Raw genomic sequence first — 13071 nt, 5'->3', positions numbered from 1 at the left:
TCTGCCCACTGCTCTTGGCTCTCCATGGTGTCTTCAGATCCTCTGCAAACCTTGGTACAGGGGGTGCTTTGTAATGATGTAAATGTGCCCGCTTCGCTAAGATGTCAAACGCAGAGAGAGAATGATAAAGGGAGCATCAGGTGGCGCTCCTTCCTCCATCATTGCTTTCAACTGTATCGGCATTTAGGATGCTGATATAGTTGAAAATGTGATGTAAGGCGGGTGACCCGCCCGGCATTGTGAGCCTAATATACTCGGGGACCTGCACAACATCACGGGCCAAATATGCTCACCCTACGGGTCTGATTTTGCCTGTGAGCCTGAGTTTGGCATGTAGTCTAAAGAATGCATTGTTTTCCACTTGCTCCTAGTGGATGAAGCATCTTCATGTTGTATTCAGACACCTTCAGACTTCTCTTTGGGCACGAAGACAAATAATGGCATGCAATCCCAGAGTGGTGTTACCTATTCTCATGCAGACTGCGCAAATAATACACAAAGTGCATAGCCTGAAGGACAGAGACCGACTACAAAGAAATGCCATAATGTTTTATCAATGTGTAATGACCTAGGCCTCCACCACAAAGGCCGAGGGGCTTTCTTGACCTGCATATATCTAATTTTCCTGGTTACAGTCACATGAATGCTTCACTTAAAGGGGTATTTCAATTTCACTAAATAATGGTTATTGTCTGTGATGAAAAGTATTAATTCTGAATTAATTTTTCACATTTTAAAAATCTGCTGTGTAACTCTCACAATGACCAGGACTGATTTGATATCCACTAGAAGTAAGAAATAAAGGTTCCTATTGAGCAATCTTGAAAACTCTACGGAATTGGTGCAGAAAGTATGTTGGAAATTTGTTTAACGTTTCCTCATACTATGAACATTAATTCTTCTAAAACTGGAATACCTTTTTAGGAGTTAGCAGCTCTAATCTTATTAAAGGGGACCTGTCAGTGTACTCCATCTTTGCTGTGCGGAGAGAAGTCGTACGGCGGCAGTACCAGATAAGTCTCGTATTTCCCCATGGTCCCCAGCCAGATCTTTAAACTGATATTTCTAAAATTCTGGAGTATTTCAGGGAAAACTAAACCTGGCTGCAATGTTGCAGACAGACTGATTCGTATTGATCACTTTATGGGCAGCATTAGTGGACTGACAGGTTCCCTTTAAAAAGTAAAATACTTCCATATATATATATAGAGCTCAATGGAACAGGCCACAATTTTGTTTCTCAGATTAATGAGCTATCATAAACTAAAAATCTCTGCCTGCTTCTATATGATATAGGAAGCAACTGTGAGTGCAGTAGAGGGCTCATGTACCTCTGGGGAAGCCCTATTACGGCTCCATATAACATGAAGCTATATTACGACTGTGTGCACAAGTCCTTGGTGTTCACCAACTATTGCCATTCTGTGGTCTACCTGATTCTGTGTGGATTATTACAATTCTGCTCAAAGATAATCTGTTGGCACGAGTTTGCTGATTATAGTAAAGGCATGGCCATGATAGCGCTGTTCTACAGATTATATAGATGCTTTTAGTGAAGAAACCCGCTTTGTGGTTGTTCTATAATCAGCGTTTGACGTTTGGATGTAATAAGGTTTAGGTGCATAGGGGCAGGACTGTAGTTAGTGTTGGGCTCCTGCCCCGGTCCTTCTGCCATCCAGCCTGTGGTGTCTGTATCGGCCTCCTGTTTTAAAGTTTGCGTTAGGTCTGCCGCTAGTTGAGCTCCCGGCAGTTTTAAAGAAAATGGTGGCGCATGCGCAGATTGACATCTCGTCTCCAGTGATAAGCCGAGATCTCATGTAGCGCATGTCACCACAAGCACCATTTAATTCAAGACCACTAGGAAATTAATTTGCGTAAGTGGCAACCGTGGCATGGATGGTGCTGGCGCAAACTTTAAAACGGGAGGCAGATATAGACACCAGAGATAGGCAGAGGGGCAGGAGTCCAACGCCCTACTCAAAATCTTGTCCCTATGCACCTGAACCATATTACACCCAAACTTCAAATGCTGATTATCACTAAAGGCATCTGAATAATCCCTATAACAGCACCATTACGGCCATGCCTCTACTGTAGCATGCAAAATTGTGAGGACAGATTCTCCTTAATGAAAACATTTAAATTGCCACCTACCTTTTGTATCATCCTATAATATAAATATCTAGAGCATTTATGTCCCCACCTGCTTTATACCAAGCACCGCTAACCATTCACATACCCGTTCATTTATATAGTCTAAATTCTAATGTTGATAGTTTAAAAACCTCCATATTATATGGATTTGTTACATTACTATGTAGCTAAATTCTCCATTTTCTTTCATTTCATCTTTAATATGAACTAGGGCTAATCGTTGTACCTATGCATTTGCCGGTGAAGGCAAATTTACCGTAAGATGAACCATGCAGATCAAAATCACAGACCAAACAAAGCAGTGTAATGATTTTGCCTTGTTTATTGGGATTGTCTGGCTGATAATAGGACCCCCGCCAGGAGATGCCCACCCTGCTTCTTCTTTTTTATACTTGTGTATTCCCATGACATACCCCCTTACCAGTTTCTTTGGCAACCAAAGAAAATTGCTTATGCATTAACACTTTCCAGGCCACAAGGAATCCGTACGGACAAGTGCGATGTTATGTAGTAAACTAAAACAATGTGTTTTTATAGTAATCTGTGCCTGAACGTCTTCTTTTTCAGTATTTCTGGCTGCTTGTACTCTCTAGAGGACTTGTAGGTATCGGGGAGGCCAGCTACTCCACCATCGCTCCCACCATCATCGGAGATCTGTTTACCAAGAACACCCGCACGCTGATGCTGTCTGTCTTCTACTTTGCTATTCCTCTTGGCAGGTAATTGCTGCTACCTGGCACATACGGTGCTGTATATGAGGAGCGCTCACCAGGGACTGCTCTTAGTCAGCACAACCGATAGGACTATTTATAGTGAAGACACTCCGGTACAGCCACTTTCCATACGGAGCACGCATTGTACATGTCGGTGCTGGGTGGTTTTCTCTCTACATTAACCCATTGTTCTGTTTTTTTTTTTTTGTTTTTTTTTAAGTATGTGAAATAAGCAGTGGAATAAAAAGAATGAACATTAAATGGTTAAGTCAATGCTCAACACATTGGACTTTGCTTCCCTTTAAATTTGTCTAAAAAAAAACCAGATGCCAAAACCAAGTGATATATGGTATATAGAATGCCCAGAAACATTATTTTAAAAATTCTGCGTTTTGCCGTTTGTTTTTTGTTAGTCCTTAGGTTTTCCCTGTGTAAAAATGACCATATCCGTATTACTTGCCCTCTGCAACTTCAGCGCTGCTTGTGTAATTTTGCCCCTGGTATTGGGTGACACATCTATAGCGGGGATGCCATGTTTACAGCACAAAACTGCCGCAGTAATCACTGGACTCATCGATGCGGTGTTGTCTACTCAGGCACGACCGCTGTATCGAAATCATGTCTTCAAATGGGGTGTAGTGCATTGCTGTGCACATTTACATCTGAACTTAAAGCGTTATTCTAAAAAGTTATTCCCTGTCCAGCGATCCATAGGTCGGGGGTTTGGAATCCAAGAACTGGGGTCTGCAGCACCGTCCTGAAAGGATTAGAGATGCACATGCTCCACTCCATTCATCGCCTATGGGACTGTTGAGTGCAGTGCTTAGCTGTTTCTGGCAGTCCCATAGACAGTGAATGGTGCTGAGGTCAAGCATGCCCATCTCTACAACATTCAAGATGGGGCTGCAGAACCCCATTCTAGGGAATCTAGAGCACCAACCTCAGGATTGCTGGGGGTCTCAGTGCTCACACTCCCCGAAAGCAGCAAGACCTAGTTTCTTCTTTCACATTGCCGTGTAGAATGTTAGCCCATGAGGACAAGGTCCTCTCCCCATCAGTCGATTTGTTTGCTTAATGGTACATATATATGTAATCCTTTTTCATACGTACAACACCCTGGAATTAATGGCGCTTTATAAATAAATAATAATTAACTTGCGTTTTTTTGTTTTTTTTGTGAATAACTCTTCCAAGCTAAGTACTGATGTAGAGCAATAACAGGCCCTGGCGTGCATGTAACAATAAGACAATGAGATTATATAACCGTGACATGAAAAAATAGCATGTGTGTATAAGAAGCAGTTTGTAACATAAACATTTTTTTCTGTTTAGATTTCCCCAAATGCTGTCTAAAGTTATATAAAAGTAATTTAACCATAAAATCATTCGCACATCTAAAGTGTTGTCCACTACTGTGACAATCCCTTCTTACTCCCTATGTTCCTAACCCTCCCCCCCCCCTCCCCCCGTAGTAAAAGGATTACACCTACACTTCTGTCCAATGCCTGTGTCGGCACTTTCTCTCCCGGGGATGATGTGACATTATGTCACTCAATCCCTGTGGCCAATCAGCGCTAGATGTTATTATTATTATTATTATACATTTTTATAGCGCCATTTATTCCATGGCGCTTTACATGTGAATACGGGGCAAATATAGACAAATACATTAAACATGAGCAAATAAGGCACATGGGTACATAAGGAGGGAGGACCCTGCCCGCGAGGGCTCACAGTCTGCAGGGGATGGGTGATGAAACACTAGGAGAGGGTAGGGCAGGTTGTGCTGCGATTCAGTAACTTCAGGATCACTGCAGGCTGTAGGCTTGTCGGAAGAGGTGAGTCTTCAGGTTCTTTTTGAAGGTTTCTATGGTAGGCGAGAGTCTGATGTGTTGGGGTAGAGAGTTCCAGAGTATGGGGGAAGCACGGGAGAAGTCTTGGATGCGGTTGTGGGAAGAAGAGATGAGAGGGGAGTAGAGAAGGAGATCTTGTGAGGACCGGAGGTTGCGTGTAGGTAGGTACCGGGAGACCATGTCACAAATGTATGGAGGAGACAGGTTGTGGATGGCTTTGTATGTCATTGTGAGGGTTTTGAACTGGAGTCTCTGGGCGATAGGAAGCCAGTCAAGGGCTTGACATAGTGGAGAGGCTGGGGAATAGCGGGGAGACAGGTAGATTAGTCGGGCAGTAGAGTGTAGGATGGATGGGAGTGGTGCCAGAGTGCTAGAGGGGATGCCAGAGAGTAGGAGGTTGCAGTAGTCGAGGCGGGAGATAAGGGCATGCACTAGTGTTTTAGTGGTGTCGTGGTCAAGGAAAGCACGGATCCGGGAAATATTTTTGAGTTTGAGACTGGCAGGAGGAGGCAAAGGCTTGGATATGTGGCTTGAAAGAGAGGGCAGAGTCGAGGATCACACCTTTCAACGTTTCACATACATTCAGAAGTGATAGAGCTGTTGCTCTCTCACTTCTGAATGTATGTGAAACGTTGAAAGGTCGGGAGAGTGAAGCTAGCGCTGATTGACCCCAGGGATCCAGTGACATAATGTCACATGATCCCCGGGAGAGTCGGTGCCGACACCACTCGAATGGCGCCAGCACCAGAGGGGAGTATAAGGGTTACTATTTTACAAGGGGGAAACATGGGGTTTCTCTGAATAGTGGGCATCCCCCTTAAGGCTATGTTCATATGCAGGGTTTTTACACCATTAGAAAGCAATGAGAGAGTACAGATTTTGCTACGTTTTTGGTGAATAAAGCGGACTTTATTAAACATGTATTGTAGACAAATCACACATGTAATCCGCAATGAAAAGGTAGCAAAACCAGTGTTTTGAAAGCAGCACTTTTGCTGCAAAAAAAAAAAAAAAAAATGCTGCAAAAAACTCTGCATGTGAACATGGCTACAGCTGTTGATCTTGTTCCTTGACATTAGGTAATTTGTATTGGTATAGTGGACTTTACTAGAGTCTTCTTCAATCCCAAGTGACAGATGCTTGATACAATTTTGAGCTTCTTTTTTAGCAGTGAACAAACAATTTTTCAGTGACCAGAACAAGAAAAGCTATATATTAACATAGGTTACAGTGTTATCACTTGCCCCGGACTTCCATAAACCAGCATGGAGTGCCCCCAGGATATCTGACTTTCGCACTCTAAGGCCGGGATCACACATGCGAGAAATACGGCAGAGTCTTGCATGTTAATACCCGGCACTGCCGCCGTCACTCAGGAGCGGAGAGTGCGACCGCATATCAATACATGCAGCCACACGTTCCGCTCCTGAATAACGGCGGCAGTGCCTGCCGGGTATTAACATGCAAGACTCTGCCGTATTTCTCGCATGTGTGATCCCGGCCTTAGACCCCAGACTGGGTGGCAGCAAGGTTCCTGTTGGCCATTTCCTATAATAAAGTGGCACCCTGAGATCATTTCCTCACAAATAACGCAGTACATTAGTAGTCTACCACTTGTCACCATAAATACCTGCTACATGTGTTTTCAAGTCCTTATTCTGGCGTTGCAAACTAAAAATGCATATTGGCTTTTTACATAAATGGTTAGCTATTAAGAAATAATTCAAGGATTTTTCTTATATAGGCTGAAAATAGTAAATCTATACAAAGCTGCTTCACATAATCATGTAGTCTGTATATCTATTATTAAAAGGGTTGCCCACTTTTTTTAATTGTATTGAATGTGTAGGACACGTTTGTGGCCCTTACTAAGAATTACAGGTGTTCCTTCTGTACTTGTCAGTGCAGCCTTCCACATAGCTCTCCTGACCTTACAATGGCCGCTGCTGGTGGTGGAGAGTCATGTGACCAGGCCGGTCCATCAGTCTCCTCCAATAGAAAAACACTGCACATGGTAGGATGTATTTTTTTAATTGGAGGAGGCTACTGGGCAGGTCTAGTCACATGTCCATCCTTTAGCAGCCATTTTGAAAACAAGTACAGTCTTTGAGGAAGTCTATGCTACAAACAAAGGAGAAGAACGTATAATAGTTATATATTAAGTGCAACAAAATATCCTTAGCACTTTCCTTAAAGTATGAATAAATTACACAACTATTTTAAGTTCTAAATTGTTTAAAGTCTTGGTATACATAAATTTTGTAGATTTTCTAATTCTGCCTTTCTCCCTACAGTGGCTTAGGATACATCACTGGTTCAAGTGTCAAGCAGGTGGCAGGGGACTGGCGCTGGGCACTGAGGGTAAAGTATTAGCATTAGTTTGTTCTAATCAGATATTGTATTAATTCTGAAAGATAAATTAATATGCATTTACTGTCTAAAACAGTAGTGGGGCATCTTCTGCTGCGGCCATTGGACGTTTCTCAGTCTTAGGAAACCAACAAATTGGCAAAGAACCTTCAAATCCCAAAACTGCTACTACTACAAAGACTTGTATATGGAGGGAAGGATGAATTAGTTTAGCATAATATTTAGTTGTATTCCTTGATTCTTACTCCTATTTTCACGTACAGTAAAAAATATGGCTGACTACAGAAAAACGTCTAGTAATTTCCCAAATTCTCTATTTTATTGTTAAGCGTTCAACCCTTATCACGAAAACCGGATAATCCCCAAAAACTTTATATCTAGAAGCCAATACTAGATATAAAAAAAAAATAGAAAAGCAGCAGCAAGCAGTAGTTGATAAATAGGTGCCAGACCTTCCAGGCACAGACCGATCCTCGATATAGTATAAAAAAAATATGGTGGTTTAATAGCCCATAGGGGATTCTATGATGATTCAGCCCAAGGTGTGAGCGTTTCTCAAGCCTAGAAGACCATACTAATTAGATTTTTTTTTTTTGCCCCCTTATGGGTTTTTTTCTATTTTCACATCCTTGGTATCAAAACTGAATGCCCCATCTGCTATTTCTATGTAGACTTCTACAGAATAGTAGAACAGATGTACATACTACATGGTGGGGCAGGGAGATTCCCTAGACAGAAACAATATAGATTTGTAAGCAATTCCATTTATTTTTTTAAATAAATATATAATGTATATAAAATTCATTTTATATTTTTTTATTTTTTTTTAGCTTTGTGGGTTTAGACCAAACAGCGTTTGTTGCTCTGTTAGAAGTGACTGCAAGTGATAAAAGCTGACATGTTATATAATAGGCAAATCATTGCATATCAAGCTCTGAACATCTAATCCAGACGTGTAGATATAAAGCTGACAATGCTGAAGAATCCTTTGTCTGACTGACAGAATAACTACACAGTGCTCATCCACATTCACCTGCTGCTTTCTTTAAAGAAGCAGTCTCATTATGTTTTTTTTTACATTCCTTGTGTGTGTATGTACATGTAATGTAGTGTGAGTGTAGTAATATACTCACCTACCGCTGCTGTCTCTGGTGTCCAGAACCGTTCTGCTCCTCTTCTCAGTGACATCATCGCTCTTAAAGGGAGCCTGTCACCCCAAAAATCGTATATGAGAAAAGGCCACCGGCATAAGCATTCTGTAATGCTGTAGATAAGCCCCCGGATGTAACCTGAAAGGTAAGAAAAACAGGTTATATTATAGTCACCCAGGGGCGGTCCCGCTGCGGTCCTGTCCGATGGGCGTCGCGGTCCGGGCCAGGGCCACCTGTCTTCATACGATCACACCCTCTTCTTATCTTCCTGCCGCGGCTCCGGCTTAGGCGTACTTTGTCTGCCCTGTTGAGAGCAGAGCAAAGTACTGCAGTGCGCAGGTGCCGGGCCTCTCTGACCTTTCCCGGCGCCTGCGCACTGAAGTACTTTGCTCTGCCCTCAACAGGGCAGACAAAGAACACCTGCACCGGAGCCGCGGGAGGAAGACAAGAAGAGGATGTGATCGTATGAAGATGGGAGGCGCCTGACCTTGACTGCGACGCCCATTGGACCGGACCGCAGCGGGACCGCCCCTGGGTGAGTATAATGTACCCTGAAAGGTAAGAAAAACAGGTTATATTGGGGGCTTATCTACAGCATTACAGAATGCTGTAGATAAGCCCCTGATGCTGGTGGCCTTATCTCCTATACGATGTTTGGGGTGACAGACTCCCTTTAAGCTCTCCGGGTCTTGCTGTGCTCTGTGACCTGGAAGTGGCTTCTACAGTGTAAGTCTATAGAGCGCCCGAACAAGACTCCATAGATTTACACAGTAAAAGACTTCTGGCATACTGAGCCGGTTGGTCACAATTGTGGTGACATCACTGAGAAGAGGAGCAGAACGGCCCTGGACGCCGGAGAGAGCAGCTGTAGGTGAGTATATTACTGTACTCACACTACATTACATGCATCTCTACTTATTACATGAATAAAAACGTAATGGCAGTGCTTCAGAAGATAAAACTTTTTATGTTGTATTATTGTGTTTAGCAGTGGATAGGAAATGTTACATTTTTGGAATAAAACTCTAATTCAGGGCTTTCTCTAAAGCTAGTCATACACTTTATAGATACCGTAATATGGCTGAATGTGCATATATTCTTAAAGTGAATCTGTCAGCAAGTTTTTACTAATTAACCCCTTCATGACGGAGCCCTTTTTCGTTTTTCGCTACCCTCCTTCCCTGAGCCATATTTTTTTTTCTTTCTGTCAATATGGTCATGTGAGGGCTTGGTTTTTGCGGGACGAGTTGTACTTTTGAAAGACACCATTGGATTTATCATGTCTTGTACTAGAAAACGGGTAAAAAAATTCCAAGTGTGGTGAAATTGCAAAAAAAAGTGCAATCCCACACTTGTTTTTTGTTTGGCTTTTTTGCTAGGTTCACTAAATGCTAAAACTGACCTGAGGCTATAGTGCTTACCAAATAAGCTGCAGAAGGAACCCGGCTTCCTGGATCGCTCCGGCTGATCAGCTTTTCGGCTCCGCAGCTGCATGTGTCGCGGCTGTGTGACAGTCACAACACATGCATGGAGAACCTGTTTGTTGATCTCTCCATGCATGTGTCACACAGCCGCGAAACATGCAGCTGCAGAGCCAAACAGATCAGCTGGCACGCTCCAGGTATCCGGGTTCCCTCTACAGCTTATTTGGTAAGCGCTATAGCTTGCCAAGTAAGCCCTGACCCTTATCTCTAGTTTTAAGCTCTTTCATCAAGAAATATACCCATGGTTAGCTCCAGCACAACTCACTCTTTGAAGTCTCAGCTGCCTTTAATTCAGCTTGTAAAACCCAAAGTGGAGTATGAGAGCAACCTTTTCCCACTCTATCTCTTTTGGTCTCTCCTAAATTCTGGACCCAGAATACACTTAAACCAACTACTCCGTAACCTAGTGTTACTGTTGCACACTTCCCGGGATTTACATCACTGAGGCCAGCCACCTTGGTGACACATACAGTACAGACCAAAAGTTTGGACACACCTTCTCATTTAAAGATTTTTTCTGTATTTTCATGACTATGAAAATTGTAAATTCACACTGAAGGCATCAAAACTATGAACTAACACATGTGGAATTATATACTTAACAAAAAAGTGTGAAACAACTGAAATTATGTCTTATATTCTAGGTTCTTCAAAGTTTTGCTTTGATGACTGCTTTGCACACTCTTGGCATTCTCTTGATGAGCTTCAAGAGGTAGTCACCGGGAATGGTTTATAATTCACAGGTGTGCCGTGTCAGGTTTAAGAAGTGGGATTTCTTGCCTTATAAATGGGGTTGGGACCATCAGTTGTGGTGTTGTCCAAGGTGTGTCCAAACTTTTGGTCTGTACTGAACATGCTGTCAACCATTTTTGCTGATGCCCTGTTAAAATAACTAATCTTGCTTTCTTCCAACTTTTGCCATAGCGAGAAAGTTGAGACCAGTACACATTAGATAATTAGCTGGTACAGCGAAAATCTGTGCATTTAGTTAACATTGAACTAATTGCAAGGCTACCTTTTGGCTTTGTTCACTCTTCAGGAATTCCAATATTTTTTATGTCACCGTTAGCATAGCTTCAGTAGTGTTCTTGCTGTCAAAAATAATGGAACACAGATGGAAATTAGACCACACTTTTAGTCAATATTCAGTATTTGAGTACAGATCAGAGCTGTTATGGTTCCAACATGAGTAGAAATCATCATATTAGTGTGACCCAAGAACAAATCTACTCCTCTCGTTGTGCTAGGGTAAATTCTTAAAACTGAATGCCCTAATATACTTGTAAAGAGGGATAAGAATCATGATCAATGAATATTGATGCAGGCCCTTCACAGTGAAATACGGAGAGCTTTGTGCTTAGCGAGAAAGCCGATCCATGCAGTTGCATTATTAGTTATCTAATCAGCAGCAGCATCTTAACGGTTCATTCCCAACTTTACACCACATTTTGCAGTCTAGGATTATAACAAAGTCTCTTTCCTGTTTTAAGGGAAAAAAATAACAACAAAGCTGGTTTCCATAGCTTTAGCACTGACCCCATATACTTCACACTTCCTTTCTTTTTCATCTAAGTGCAAGCATTGCTTGTTTGATCATAAATCTGGTTTTAAGGCTTAAAACAGGAAGCATTGCTTCTTCACCTCTGGCTCTCTCGCTCTAAAACTTTGGCATATCCAGTCAGTAACTAGGGAATTGTAGCTATAATAAAGGTATATTTCTGTCCTTACCGAACAGCCAAAAATAGAGAATATTTCTTTCCAGTTTCTTATTGTTTAATATTTTGGGTGGTCTTCTGTGCGTTCCTGTACAAATTTATATATACGGTAATTAGGGAAGAGGTGCGGCTTGGATATACTAAGCTTCATTATAAAAGATATTTGGCTGTTCTATCAAATGTGTACAACGATAATTACTTCTACACAAATGCTTTTGTAATGTGTCACAGGGCAATACCATTGAACATTTTTTACTAGTGTAAAGTATAAAAAGAAGACAAATCCATAGTTACACATGTCATATGTTTCAAGGAACGTAAGAATAGTCCACTGAAAAGGTGGAGAACTATGACCAGACCATGGACCATACCCTGATGACACCATTTTAAATGGGTTTTATGTAATAATAGAAATGCTGAGAGCAGGAAATGTGTTCAAATAAATAAAATAACCATTACTATTTGCTGGTATCTGACTGTGCTGCAGCACTGGCATCGAGTCCATCATTTGTGATCGTTCATGCTAGCATCACCGCTGATAGGACCAGTGATTGGCTGCAGTGGTCGCATGAAAGATGGACATCACAAGCATGATGCAGGACACAGGGTTTGAATAGAAGAGTAAAGATAACTTTACTATTAGAACACATTTTCTTCTCTTAGTCTCTTTTATTTTTTTTTAAACCAAAATACGTGATTTTGTAATCTTTCCTACTACTGGTTTATTAGAACATCACGATGTATTATATTTCTCCTGAAGGCAGCAGACTGAAGCCTAGATGCTTGAGGCATCGTCTCTGAGGCTCATTAGGATTAAATAAATGCTAAGTACCGAGGCTTACTAATGACTCTGATCACAACCTTCCAGCAGTGTCTCCTATTTAATAGAATTCTCTAATCTAATGACATTGAATGTCTTTTTTTGCTGTAGTTTAATATCAAGTGTGAACTATGTTTATATATTAATATATTTAATGTCTCGTCAGGTCTCCCCAGTGCTTGGTATGATAACTGGAACGCTAATACTGATATTCGTACCAGCGGCTAAGAGAGGACACACAGAACAACTAAAGGCACGGAGTTCTTGGTTCCGAGATATGAAAGCTCTGGTCAAGAAGTAAGTAACATGAAGATCTAACTGCCATAAAGGGAAAACCAAGATTGCATGAATGCCACGATCAGTGCCACACTTCATCTGTACAACACTATATATGCTTTCCCAAGACAGAATATCCCTCTGCAACTAACTCACTTGTTCAATGGCGTGTGCTTTAAGGAGAACCGGTCAGCACAATTTTGTAATGTAAAGTAATGGTTATTATAGTTCTGTAATACTCATTTCATTGATACCTTTGGTGATTAAATCCATCTGGTTGTTCTCTAATCACCATTTGAAGTTTTCTGCTGATTAGATTTTGGTGCACGGGGAGGGGGGGGGGGCGGACTGTACACAGGATCTTCTCCGCCCTGTCTGATTCTCCAGCCCATCTGCCTCCCTCCGCTCTATGAATGACAGGTCACTGCTGAGATTTCATACAGAGGAGGCAGATCATTCACAGACCGGAGGCAGGCGGAGGGGCCAGGGAATCACAGACCGTGAGGAGAAGACCCCGGGTATAGGCCGGCCCCGT

The 13071-nt window shown here is 42.0% G+C and overlaps 1 protein-coding gene across 1 annotated transcript in view; it reads left to right on the top strand.

Moving 5' to 3' along the window:
* LOC138670273 (sphingosine-1-phosphate transporter SPNS2) overlaps nt 1-13071 on the top strand; it is a 169725-nt gene that overhangs the window by 120160 nt on the left and 36494 nt on the right. Inside the window, exons 4-6 of the mRNA XM_069757466.1 lie at nt 2722-2873; nt 7015-7081; nt 12427-12557. Coding sequence (XP_069613567.1) covers nt 2722-2873; nt 7015-7081; nt 12427-12557 — 350 coding nt within the window. The remainder of the gene's footprint in view (nt 1-2721; nt 2874-7014; nt 7082-12426; nt 12558-13071) is intronic.

Source organism: Ranitomeya imitator, chromosome 3 (assembly GCF_032444005.1).
Source record: "Ranitomeya imitator isolate aRanImi1 chromosome 3, aRanImi1.pri, whole genome shotgun sequence".
NCBI classification, from domain to species: domain Eukaryota; kingdom Metazoa; phylum Chordata; class Amphibia; order Anura; family Dendrobatidae; genus Ranitomeya; species Ranitomeya imitator.
Note: the sequence above shows the minus strand (reverse complement) of the source record. Positions and strands in the feature narration are given on the sequence as shown.